Source organism: Myxocyprinus asiaticus, chromosome 1, assembly GCF_019703515.2.
Source record: "Myxocyprinus asiaticus isolate MX2 ecotype Aquarium Trade chromosome 1, UBuf_Myxa_2, whole genome shotgun sequence".
Lineage (NCBI taxonomy): Eukaryota > Metazoa > Chordata > Actinopteri > Cypriniformes > Catostomidae > Myxocyprinus > Myxocyprinus asiaticus.
The window spans coordinates 25,352,044-25,366,127 of NC_059344.1; the positions used below are offsets into that span (position 1 = coordinate 25,352,044).

Genomic DNA, 14,084 nt, shown 5'->3' on the forward strand with positions numbered 1-14,084 from the left:
TCGTGCTCCTCCCTCTCTGAGCAGTGCACTGCCATCAGAATAATCGATGTATCAAGCTTGAATAGCAGTACAGTGCCAAGATTACTTAGTGAGAGTTTTTATTTTATCAACACCAGTGATAATAGAAATCAAAAGCAGGTACTGTGTGCCAAGACTTGAAAGTTTCAGGGTCCTAATGAATACACATCACATGTGGATGATGAAATATTCATGGCAGATTCCAAGCCTTCTTATCCAGTTTTTGGATCATTAAAGATGTATCGTAGCATATGGAAAGGCTTTTTTGGGGGTTTGTTTTATTTTTCAAGCCTTGTTTATCAACATGTTTTTGTTTGTTGAAATATTCATACAGCTTTTATTTAATTCTTTCACATCTTACATATAAAAGGAAGCAAATGCACATACAAACAGAATCATTTTCACTTTGCTGTAAAGTTAAATACAGAAACTGGGGACACACATGCTGATTGTGAATGGCCTGATTGAAGAGTTGTTGCACTCTTGAGCGCTGTCTGTTTGCCCTTTATCACACTCTCGCTGTGTTAGTGTGTCAAGTTAGAAGACATTTTTATCTGAAGTAACTTACTGTACAATTATTACAGAAACAATCCCACTGGTGCACACTGGGGTTTCTCAAGGGCAAAATAATTCAGAGTTTATCTCTTGACGGGTTCGAACCTGCAAGCCTTCCGTTACCAGCCCCAATTTAACCACTAGGCTACCGCACCACCCTATCACATAAAGAAATATATTTTGTCCAGACTTTGGTACTGGCCCTCCATATTTTACCTTACTTACATAAACACCTTCGTGCCACATTTTTTTATTCAGAACATAACCATTATAACATTGCAAAAGCCATCCAGATATGTACGGCAGTTCGAACGTAGCAAAGAATGTTGAGACAAAATATTTAAAGGCATTATAGTCAAGCTCCTCTTCATCTGGTTTGAGCTAGTTTTCACTCATCAAGAGCTGCTCTACCATCAGTAGTCTCTTGTTCTATGTTCCAAAACATGGGCTTGTCCAGTCCGGTTTGAAACAGGCAGTCTGGAGAATGAGGTACAGTATGCCTCTCGGGATCCCCAAACCCAGCTCTCTGGTTCAGCTCCAGTCACACTGATGTGCTGATGGATGCCCTGCACTACTTAGTTGATTAATGGTTTGCACCCACTCTCTCCTTCTTGCTCTGGTGTTCCTAGGGAGTAAGGAACTGAATGGCTCTGCAGATAAACCACATCAGTATTATTGTTGGCCAACAGGAGGCGCCAGCACTACCGAGGCACGGGTCTACAGGGAACCCCGGGGAAGGAACAGCAACGAACCTCACATTAAACGACCCATGAACGCCTTCATGGTCTGGGCCAAAGATGAGCGGCGCAAAATCCTCCAGGCCTTCCCAGACATGCACAACTCCAACATCAGCAAAATCTTGGGTAAGTCTAAGCCCCCAAATCAATCACGACCAGCAGCCATGGCCGTCTGCATTAGCCTTTCCATTTTCATTTTTTATAATGCCATGCACCGCAAGAATAAACTGAACCTCTACCCAGTGTCACTGCAGTGCTGTCCAGGGAACTATTGTAGAGTCGTTCAGACACTGGCAAAAAATGGCTTTGCTTATTTTGGATCACTCTAGCTCAATGGTCTAGTTAACAGTTATTTAAAGAGTCATTCTACTTATTGGAATGGCTTTGCTCGTCTTTGGTGTAACAGCTCAAGGAATAATTGTGATAGAGCTGAGTATACTTATCGTAGGTTTAGGATTTGTATGTATGATTTTCAATATAAAATAAAAATCAGAACATTATATTGCTAAAAAAAAAAAAAAAGACACTCTGTTAATGACAGCATGACTTAGAAAAGCATTAAGAAACACTAATCCTCTGTTGAGGTAAAGGGAGGGACTGCTTTTACCAAAATGAAACAGCCCACTGTTCTGGATCAAAACCAAGACTTACAAGACTAAAATGTAGCTGCACCATTAACAGAGAGGGTGTGTTTTATGTTGATGGAGTACAACTTACTGCACCTTAAATTTCATGAAAAAAAGTTAATCATATCAAAGCCATTTCTTTTCTTATCAATCAATAGACACACATCTCCACATTACACCTACTGTACTATGCAAAATGTTTTCCGTGAATATTATGTTCAGGCTATTACCTCTCCTGCCTTATCTTCTTTTGCAAATAATTCTGCACAATTCAATGCGGCTGAAACCGAAGAGCATGGTTAAACTTAATGGCGTGCTGCCTGCGGGAGCAGCTCAATTAGATGGATTTAGTGGCTGTCACGTGGGCAGTGTTTGTCATGAAAAATGACAGGGCTAAATGGGTCTTGTTCCCCAGTCCAGAGAGTCAATAGATCACATCAACTAAAAGTCCCATCAACTCGGACTTCTAAAGGCTGGGGATATTTACTGCCCTGTTTTTTTCTGCTAATGCAGCAATGGTAACAGTCATGCAGTTACCCTCCAGTCAAAAACAACAGTACTTGCTACAGAATAATGCTGCTGAATTGTTATACTTAACATTTATTGTTCTTAAGTTAATTTTGACACACTATGTAGACATGCCAGCAAACATTTACTTTAATAACATTGGATTCAAAAATCATATTAATTTGAAGTTGTTTTTGTAAAATTATAGTATTTCTCCCAAATTCATTTTTATTTCTCCCAAATGTTGTTTACATACAATAATATCTCACCCAAAAATGGAAATTCTCTCATCACTTATTCACCATCATTTCACTCCATACTCGTATGACTTACATTCTTATGCGAAATACAAAGGGAAATGCTTTAAAAGTCTGGTGAAAAACAACCCAAAATTTTAATCATTTTACAGTGAAACTCTAGACGTCTGTTGTGCATTCATGAGTACACGAGAGAAGCTCGTTCACTGTGGCATGCTTGATTATGCAAGAACTTGTGTTGAATTTAGCGCTTAATGCAAAGTCAATGTAAACAAGATTTTCTCATAGTGTTCATGATTGGGCATCAGATCTCAAGATTTTCACTGAAAAAAAACTTCAATTCAGGTTCTTTCTTATGAGTTTTGTTATGGCTTGTGAGTCACATAGACTCAAGATACTTACGATACTTTTAGGTTCTAAAGCCACTGTCCGCTACCATTGTATTGAAAAGACCAGTGGAGTAGTGGTGACTGAAGAGGTGGGTATACTGTAAATTTATCAGTCCCCCATCCACCAACCCCCAAACACACACACACCCAGTCTGTAAAAGTCATATATGTATATAAACATATGTAAAATGTGTAATAAATATATATTTTTCATTAAAAGAAAAAAAAAACTTATTGTATGGTCTGTAATCATAGTCCTTTATGAGCATAGAAAATGTGTGCTAGGGTAAGAACATTTCTTGCTGGCATGGTGTACAGTACAAAACTAAAAGCAATAAGGTATCTTGATATATATCTATTTAAATTAGTGCTGGGAAATTTAATGTGTTTATTTGTGTGATTCATATTTTTTGTTTAACACATAATAAAAAATAAAAAAAATATGCAGTATCCTTTTTTTACATTTTTTTTTTTTTTTTTTTACTTCACATGATAGGAGAAAGGTGTCCCGAATTCAGGCTAATCAGCCTTACAGGCTCCGATTAGGGTGGGTGGCGGCGTTAGGACATCTACTGCCTGCCAGGAACAAACCCAGGCACCTTTTACATTGTACATTTGTGCATATCATTCATTATGCGCAACGCATGTACCAGGCATAATAAACACCGTAATGCCATATCTCTTCACATCGCCCAAAAATGCTCACTTATACTTTCATCTGAACCAGCATCAAAAACGAACCCACTCGAGTGAGACCCAGCATGTGCACAATAGAGACCTACGGACCTGTCTGTTCAGCAAGCTGCAGACAGGTATACTTGTAGAGACTGAATGGTAGCCAGAGAAAATTATAGTTTTGGTATTTTAAACTTCAATAAATTAAACTTCAGTATTTAATATGTTTTATATCTGTATGCATAGTGTCTAATAATGCATTGGCAATGTACACTTAAGTTTCTTTTGCCAATAAAGTTTAATATGAATTGAATCTGCCCATTTGTTTGAAAAAGTCCACTGTAAAACGGCAGAAGATTTTGCCCAAATTGTAACTACAACCTGTCCACTGATTTTATGGCATGTATACATATACTTGTTTAAAATATGAATACCTGTAAAAATGTGTCAATTTCTATCCGCAAAAAGAAAAGAAAAAGAACATTTTAACATGTACATATTTAAATAATTAAAATAAATGATGACTAACCAATTTCTTGCAGACAAAATACAAAGTAAATATACTGATTTTTAATGTTGTAATGTCATGTTCTATAATTTAATAATGATTAATCACGATTAATCACAGAAACTGTGTGATTAATTAGTTATGTTTTTAATGAATTCACAGCCCTAATTTAAATTAATTAGTTTCATTAAATGTTAATTTCATTGCCAGAAAAATGGGTAAGACTTTATATTAATTTAAATTAATAAACTAATACATAATAAACTGTTAAGCATTGTAGCTAATATAAGTGTAGTAATGTTATTTTATTATATGCAAAATAATTAATGGTTGTTTTATGTAGTACTAATGTAGTACTAATGTGATTTTGTTGTTGTTGTTGTTTTTGTGTATGTGTGTGGGTTTAGTATAGTGAAATTGGTTTCTTACTAAGAAATAGAAATTTGAAAAAAGGCTCCACTGACAGAAGTAAAAAGCAGAAAAAATGACATTTGATATAATTACTGGACAACTCAAATAACTTGGTCAGCATCTGCAAAAATCTTCAAAAACTAGCATGGGTGCAGTCAGTACTTTCACAAAATGTAATAGGAAAAGTTATATTTAAATGCATAAATATGATCACATTTTGCAGCTAAGTAAATTCACAGCGCAATGACAACTCTAGCGCTGAAATGAATATTCTGATTGGTTGCTAAGCTGAGTCAGACTGTATATCTTGCCCATACTTTCAGGAAAGCGTTCCTGCCTCCCGCTGCTCTGTGCATGTTTAGAGAGAATCTCTGTACACTTGAAAAAAGAAAATTATAATAAATAAATTCAAAATTCACTCAGCGGTGCTGTGGCAATACGTTAGTTGAACAACATTGAAAAGTTACGGGTCAAAAGCCTACTTGTTGTTCTGGCAGCCATACCACACTAATTTTAGGTGAGCATATGCAAAATCCCTATAAAGATAGGTAAGCATACGACGTATGCTTGCATGTGCGACTACATTACTGGAAAAGTCGGACTGTGATATTCATTAAAACATCTCCTTTTGTTTTCCACATAAGATAGAAAGTCATTTGGAATGACACGAGGGTAGGTCAGTTATGACAGAATTTTCATGTTTGGTTGAACTATCTCTTTCATTGTTTTTTGTGATAATCTTTACAAAACATGTCCTAACTTATCACCTCCTGTGGTCATCAGGATCTCGCTGGAAGGCCATGACGAACCAGGAGAAACAGCCGTATTATGAGGAGCAGGCGCGACTCAGCAAAATCCACCTGGAGAAATACCCCAACTACAAGTACAAGCCCCGGCCCAAGCGCACCTGCATCATCGACGGCAAGAAGCTGCGCATTGGCGAGTACAAGCAGATGATGAGGTCGAGGAGGCAGGAGATGAGGCAGTTCTTCACTGTGGGGTAGGTCCACCATGCACTGGCTTCTGCTTAAACCCTGTCTGCTGTTAATGAAGCCAGCTTAGAGCTCTCACAATAGGCAAGTAATGACTCCATGCAGTGTGCCAGCTCCTGGTGTAAAGCCAGTGACCCACTAATCAGCTTGATTGGAGTAATTCAGCCATTTAGCGTGTTTAACAGTGACTCTAATTTTATTTGGCCTCACACTTCATTTTAATCTTCACTGTTTTAAAGCAAGCAAGCCTTTTGTCGGAGACATGGTCCCTTTGTGATTATATGCGGTGGTAACTGATATATATTTATTTCTCAGAGGAGAGAAATATATAGCCTCGTGATTTGATCTTGGGTCAAATCCCATCTGCAAAACAGGATTTTATTTCAGATGCTTAAAAGTAGTGTTTTTTATTTTATTTTATTTAGACTGTAACAGAGGGCAGTGGGACTCACACGGCCATTATTTTAGGATATTAGGCTTGAGTATGAATGTAGAGAGGGCTGCAGGGCAAATGTTTGGAGCTCAACTCTATAATTTACTTTGTGTGGTGAATAAAGAAAATGCCTGCTCCAGGTGTTTCCACTTCGACAGCAAGAAATGCGAGTGCTGGAGTATCAGCCAGCCTGTTAAATATCAGGAGACCGTGTCTCTACCAACCAATTGGCTTTGTCGCCCTGAAAGAAACGAGTGTCATTTTCACAATCATGTTGTCACTGATTGAAAATAATTTTTACAGGGCTACTGGCTCGGGATGTTCATCTTTTAAGAGCATAAGAGCCAGGGTTTTAAATATAACTGTTAAAATCCAAGAGCCTTACGTTTTCGACCAGTGTTGTCTGTTGTTCTTTCCATTCTCTAATTCTCCAAGACTGTTTTCCTTGAGAAATGTTAAACTTTTCATCTGTCTCTTAAAAGCTCGTAAGCTTCTCTGAGCTTGGCAGGAAGTAAAAAAAAAAAGTCCACTGGCACTTCATAAGGATAAATTTGTCTTTTGTTCTCCACCTCTGAATCAGGCAGCAGCCACAGACACAGATTCCCATCAGCACCAGCGCAGGTGTTGTCTACCCTGGTGCCATAACCATGGCGACCACCACGCCCTCCCCTCACATGACATCAGACTGCTCCAGTGCCTCGGCTAGCCCCGAGCCCACCATCCCCGTCATCCAGAGCACCTTCAACATGAAGATGGAGCCTGGCAGCATGGTTCCCAACGACTCAGTGAATGGAGAGGATGAGATGGACATGTACGAGGACTTTGAGGACGAGCCCAAATCGGACTACAGCAGTGAGAATGACACACAGGAGCCTGTCAGTGCCAACTGAGGCAGCGAAGAATATCCTTTTATTATAGGGAATACTGAAGAAGATGGAAAAGAAAAAATAACGAACAAATCTGAAATTTAAAAACTTGTTTCTGATGATATACCTTTTGGGAGCCAGCATGCAGATGTGGCTCCTGCAGATTTAACAGCTATTGGTCTTAAGTGTTTCTCAGAGTGTGGAACAGTTTGATTGTGTTTTATTTTGGCTTTTATTTTTTTTTTTATTATTGTTATTTTATTGATTTTTGTTTTTTCATGTGTTTTGATCATGAACAATTTAGGGTATTTCCTACAACATTTTGAATAATAGGACTTAACAATTGAAACATTTCATATGAATGCATAACTCACAGTCTTACTTCAATTCACATAAATTTACACATGTATTTGCTAAAATCTTTTTTATTTCTTTTGAAGCGTACATTACTGTTTTTGATGGGGTTCGATATCTCACTCAGGTATGCTGTACCAGCAAACAGCTTGTGAATGTTTTTAATCAGAACTATTTAAACTGAAAAAGACAACAAAACTTCATTTGACATTTCATAATGTGATAAAAGTCCTTACATTTGCTGAACCACAGAGGGAAAGCCTAAAACTCCCCATTATTATTATTATTATTATTATTATTATTATTATTATTATGTTTAAAAATGTCCAGATGTGCCAAACATATCATAAGCTTCTTGCTCTTGAATCTTAAAATATAATGTCTTAAGTGAAAGACCGCACGAGTCTTAGACAATCCTTACAAAATCACAGAACTTTAAAAGCCCACTTTTTTCTCTTCTCCAACGACAACCATGTTAAAATGATCAGGAACTAAGAGTGTCATTGTTCTCCGGTAGGTTGAATGCAGTGATCGCCCAACCAGCAGCCTCTCTCAGCCCTCTAGTTCGGTCTTACCCTCTCAGTTCTTAATCACACTGATTGTAATCAGGCCAGAATGCCAAGGGGCCAAATGGCATCAAATCTGCAGAATTGGACAGGCAGTGAAAGGCAGCTTTGGTGTATTACAGTCACAAATTGCTGTTGTACTATATGTACATGCACATTCTGCTAAACTCTTTAGCCCCGTTTTCCAGGGCAGAAAGTCTTTTATTTATGCTCAAGTCTTTTGGACATTGTAAATCTTAACTGACAGAAGATAGTCTTAAAGCAGTGCATGCCCTTTGGGTTTCTGCAGTGTGTTCAGCATTAAGTCTTAAGAGAACACCCAGCTTATCTGGAAGTTTTTGGCCAGTTATTCAGAAAAGAAGTAGTAAATAATATGGCTCGTATTTTACAAAATTTTCTGAGTGGATATACATACTGCCTATGTACTAAACTGAATTATATTTACATTTAATTAAACATATGCTTAAACTAGTAGATTTGAAAATGTATAAAGACAAATCTGCTGAATGTGGCATTTTCAGTCATTTTGCTTGGATTGGATCTGTTTTGAGCACTTGAAAAAGAATTTAAAAAACAAAACAATCATAGCAATACATTTAGACTCATTCTGCTAACGTGGCTTTTGTATTCAAATAGACAGTTCTGCAGCTCAGCTAAATCATGCTGTAGTTCCAGCGGTAGAACTCAGGTTATTTCCTTGTGGAAGGACAGCCAAGAAGCAGCTAGCGGTCAGGGCCTCTTGTTTTAGACTTTGGCCCTGCTGAAAGCTCCAGCAGGGCTTGAGCGCCATTCACCTCCATTCACCTGACCTCTGCCCAGTGCACACCCTGCCTCAAGGGGCTGCCATCTGGCTCCCAGCATCGGCCCATGCCCAAGAGAAGGTACTAAACAATGGAGACGAGGCCCATGTGGTTTATTGTGCTCTCTCTCCATCAAAGTGTACGCAAAAGGCCACAGCCAGAAGCAGCCCACAAGGTGCTAGCGAGCAGATGGAACAAGTAGATCAAGCTGTGGGGGATTATTAAAATGACTGACGAGTCGGTATCATCTGAAATACAGCATCATTAATGCATGAGTCCAGCTATTTTCCTTTTGCCCTTGAACCTGCCTGTTTCATCAGTAACCCAGAGATTAGAATAGACAGGAAATGTCACAGCGAGGCTGCTGGTCTCTGCATTACCTCCAAAAGTCTAAAAGGTATCAATGTGTATTTAGCACTTATTTCTCCCAGCAGTTGAAGCATTAACTCTTATACTTAGCCCACCTCTTTGAAAAGCATTTACTTAATTCATAGAAGTTTTGAGCACTTCTCTAGAAGCTTGTATTCGTACCTTTATTTTATTTCTTTTGGTTTAGTTTGTTGTGATTTTTACATAAGGTACAGTACTTGGCTGGGTGTCCCTAGATATCCACATTCAGTTTGTTTTTCTTCCCTACTTATAAGCCAACGTTTATTGTTTAAAGCTGTTATATCTGTTTGCTGGTGGATTGGTTGATTTGTACTTGATTTGTACATATTTCCTTGACCATGCCAAGCCAGTTCTGTAGGCTGGTAGTAGACAAAAGGACTGTTGTTGGGACTGAAACTTGATTGCGCTTGTATAGGTTTAAAAAAAAAAAAAAAAGAGACAATTTCAATCTCACACGGAGACAATGATTCTTAAGTGTTACAAGCACTGGATATAAATGGTATTTTTGATCAATTCTGACTAATGTGAAGCTGTTGTGCGAAAAAGAAAAAAATCTAAATGAACAAGTCACCTGTTTGGACTCATGCGTGCACGCCTCACAGTTGCCAGATTTGAGTCATTTTTCTCTCTACATATTTTGTTAATTTATGCAAAGACACGTGATGAATGAACACTTTGTTTAAGCTCCAGTGCTGCCTTGGGGAGAAAGAGCAGTATACTCAACGGAGAGGCTTGTGTAGTGACTGGCCAACTGAGACACACCGGACTTCATTATCACATTTTAATGGACATGTACGTTTGTGTTGTATATTGTAGTTGAAGCTCTCTAGTGCATATAGACATTTTATTGTATTTATTAGCCATTGTTGGCTCTAAAAGTGTCAGTAGAACATAATTAAAGGACAATCAGAGAACAAGAATAAAAACAGTGAAATCTGAAACCGTATTGGAGCACAAAACAAAGTTACTTTTTCTTTTCTTTTTCTTTTTTCTTTAAAAAACAAAAACAAAAATACAATAGTTCTCCATCTCATCAGATTTTGTTTTCTTTGCATTGTAAATATAACATAGGAAAATAGAATTCTATTTTTGTTCATGGATACTTGTACTGAAGTATAAATTATGTATTTTACTTTTTTGTGTGTATTTTGTTGGTCATTGTAAAAAAAAAAAAAAAAAAAAAAAAAAGAACGAAATCACAAACTGACAATTCACTGTACCTCATGTAGTTGTTTAATGCACATCCCTGTTGATCGTGTAGTATTAGACAGACAGCTGAGACACCCGGGCATCTCACTTTCATGTGTTTCAGTGATGAACCTCTCACTCCTGTTAACCAGACATTTCTTATTACATTCAGGCTTCTTTCTGTGTTGTAAGTGCATTCTGTAGCAAAGGACAAATCTTGAAATGAATGTACTTAATCATTTTTATTTTTTATTTCATTATTATTATTATTTTATTATTTTTATTTTTCTAAATACAGAGGTACTTGCTGAAGTTTTAATAATTGGTTATGTGCCAAATTTGGATGAGAGAATATGTAATTAAAGGGCATCAGTTGTGGCATATCAACAGCTTCATTTGTAAACACATGCCAGCATATTGTCCGATGGGGATGTGCAAATATTATTTTTTTTTTCGCTGCACAATACAGACCCATTTTGTGCATTTGAGGTTCTCATACAGTATTTTGCTCTGTGTTGTTTATAGTGTTTAATAGAACATTTCACATCCAGCCAAAAGCAATTAAGTCAATAATACATAACTTTCACTGCCATATTAATGAACAGTAGGTACAATAACTGAGGACAAAGCTTGGGTGTTTATACTTATCTTACTGTAATGCTTTTGTTTTGTTTTGTTTTGTTTTTTGGTATGGACTTTTGTGATGTATATTGTGGGATAGTTTTTGTTAATTTAATCAGCACAATTCACTGACATGCTGGACTGATATGCTAGCTGCTGTTCAGAAGAATTCAATTTTGCTGTCAGGGACAACATATCTTGTTGTCAATGGTACTTTGCTTTTAGATTTCTGTAGTCCCTCAAGAAACACTGTGTGTGTGGCTCCTCTGTCTCTAGGGACGCTCTTATTTCGAATTCTGCTAGCAGCCTGATAACACTTTTTTCTTTCATTTTGTCTTTGTGTGTGTGTTTGTATGTATGTGTGTGTGTGCGTGCGTGCGTGTGTGTAGAGACCGGTTTCTTAGCAGGTACATAGACCCATGGCAGGTATGCGGGCGTTAGAAATAGTATAGTATCTGTTGCTGCTTTTATTTTATTTTATTATTTTTTTTAAAGTTTAAATTCTAAAAGTGTAAATAGTTTATCATAAAATCTTGTACAGTCCAGTGTAAAGTTTTTAATTGAACTTTAAAAAGGTTGCCATCATATTTGTGTTCACATTCTTCTTTATACAGTACAAAAGACAGCTATTTGCTAAGGATATTATTGTTTAAAAAAGAAAAAAAGGTACTAAAAATATTTTTGCTTGGCTTTAGTATGTGAACCAACAATTTATTGGTTTCCATGTGCAGTATTGACGTGAGGTAAACTAATTAATGCTACAGTTGTATGTCCAGAGACCAGTCTTCTCTGTAATGGTAGTATTATTATAACAATAAATAAATCAGATGAGTGACACATTTAGGTGCATTTAGACACCTTAGTGGATTGTACAATAGAGGTTGTTCTCCCCACAAGCAGCATTTGGCATATTGTAATGTAACACATTTCTACAGTATATTCTCAATTCACTGATGTACGACAGCAGATGAGGGTGTTCCTGCCTGTTTGCTTATTTACCTCAAGAGTTATTCTTTTTCCATAAAAGATAGAATACACACACATCTGACAAAATCGTCTCACCATCACTCAATCTTTTGTACTGCTGTTGACACTTACAAATTAAAGAGACATTTTGTTTTATATGTTGTGTTTGTATTTTTATTTATTTTTTACATTCTTGATTCTTGGTAATTTATTAATGTCACCATATTTAAAACAGTATATAACTGGAACAATAATTAATTTTTAATATAATTTAATAATTCCACATTTAGAGTTTGTTGTGCTTAATGAGTACGTAAATGTGACGAACACGTGCTTTGAGCAAAATATAAGCTACAGAAATAAATGCAACGGCTGAAGGGAAATTGCGACTAAAAATAAAATGAAAACATTTACATACCTATGTGTATTAGTAAACAAAGAGGCAAACTGTACACACTAAAACAATTTGCATGTTGAACTGCAGCCTTGTTAACAGAGTTTTGTGTACACATCCCTCTGTAAATTTATTAGGATGGGCAAGAGAATGGATGGACAACAAAGATTTTACATTTGTGGTTGATCTGATTATTTTATAATTTCTGGTTCTGTGCTGTAATACAAAGGTTAAATCTCAAAGCATTAAATGATTAACCCCCAGGATGCAGCAAAGGAACAGTTTCATCTGTCCTACAATATTTACTGTCAGAGTAACTTTACCTACAGCACTCACCTGAACTGTGGGATTACAAGTTCCCTCTAAATACTAACTATGAAAAAAGGTAATATCAATGAATGTTATGATTGTTCATCAAGTACACGTTCACCTATTACAGCATGCCACAATAGCAGCGTATGTTGTCACATTATATGGGGTAAGTTGTCATAATTGGGACCTGCCATTAAATAGTCTATTATAAGCTTTTAGCTAAATTTAAACAAGCATTTATAAACAGGAAACAATTCGTGAAACTGCAAAAATTGAAAAGGTTCAAATAAAATCAACATAAACAACAACAATAACATACAAACATTGTTTGGGCCAGCAGAAATTGTAATTAATAAATTGTCTAAAATTAAAATACATTAAAGTGTAAAAATTTATTTTAATTTGAGACAATTTATTAATTACTGTTGGCCAAAAAAATGGGTTTTTTATGTTTGTATTTAACATTTTCTTACTGCTAATTTGCTGTTTAGAAAAAGATGTTTGAAATCATCATACAAAAACACTGCTAGAGAAATCACACATTTGTATAATTGGACTTTTGACTCAAAAGCTTAAATGTGCGTGTTTACGCAGGCACATATTCATGCATGCCAATTGTTTACTGCACATTTATTAAATTACTAGCTAAAAAGGCTCTTATTTCCTCTCTCTTGTTACTGGCATTGAATGTCACGTGATTTTCTACCTTGGAAATGTGATTCACCGTGGCGTTGTGGTTTCACACATTTTATCCTCCGTGGACCATGTGCCTTCATCAAAGAATCTTTAGTACGTGAACGTGCGCGAAGCGCAAGTTAAAATCAGTCAAAGTAGCCTACAGGTGGGTAAACATGATAAGAATCAAGTTCCCTTATGACTCAGTACACTTCACATTGTGTGCATATGGGAGTTGTCCTTTCACACGACCAAGTTGAAACCTCTTTACAATAACGGCAAATTGGCGTATTGTATAGAAGTTTCAACTAGGTCCCGCCATTTTAGGCGTGAAGCCGTCTGTTATAAAAGCAGGTGCACAAACACCATTCCTCAGATTTTTGTTCCTTCAAGACAGTGATTCATCTCTCATCTAGAAGCCCTCTACTGCTTCGCCGTTTACTACACGAGTCAGCGGGCAGAATCTTCACGGCAACGAGAAGACTCTGCGCTCCCCTGCAGCGTTCCAGCACACATCGCTCCGCCTCGCTGCTTGATGCTTCGCTGGTGAACGGGCCGCTTCAGCATTCTGATTCCCCACAGTGCTTCAGCAGGTGTTGTGTATCCTTGTATATTGTATATTGTGTGAAATATATATATATATATATATATATATATATATATATATATATATATATATAAGAGTAGCTTACGTGTTCGCATCTTTTTAAAGATGTCATTCCGTAAGTGTTCCTTGTGCGAGTGGCACATCCTGCCGTCAGACCAGCATGAGAGCTGCATTCTCTGTCTGGGCCGCGCCCACGCAGAGTCAGCTCTTATGGAGACAGACTGCCCTCACTGTGAG

General features: G+C 37.0%; 1 protein-coding gene across 14 annotated transcripts in view; it reads left to right on the forward strand.

The window, feature by feature from the left end:
• Positions 1 to 10,287, forward strand: part of LOC127411375 (transcription factor SOX-6-like) — a 167,869-nt gene extending 157,582 nt beyond the window's left edge. For 12 of the 14 annotated variants that reach the window (XM_051647601.1, XM_051647387.1, XM_051647760.1 and 9 more), the window contains 3 exons: positions 1,203 to 1,436; positions 5,467 to 5,683; positions 6,689 to 10,287. In XM_051647601.1, the coding sequence (XP_051503561.1) occupies positions 1,203 to 1,436; positions 5,467 to 5,683; positions 6,689 to 6,998 (761 nt within the window). In that variant the 3' untranslated portion in view covers positions 6,999 to 10,287. The remainder of the gene's footprint in view (positions 1 to 1,202; positions 1,437 to 5,466; positions 5,684 to 6,688) is intronic. The other 2 variants (XM_051647438.1, XM_051647513.1) reach the window with 1 other exon arrangement.
• The last annotated feature ends 3,797 nt before the right edge of the window (positions 10,288 to 14,084 follow it).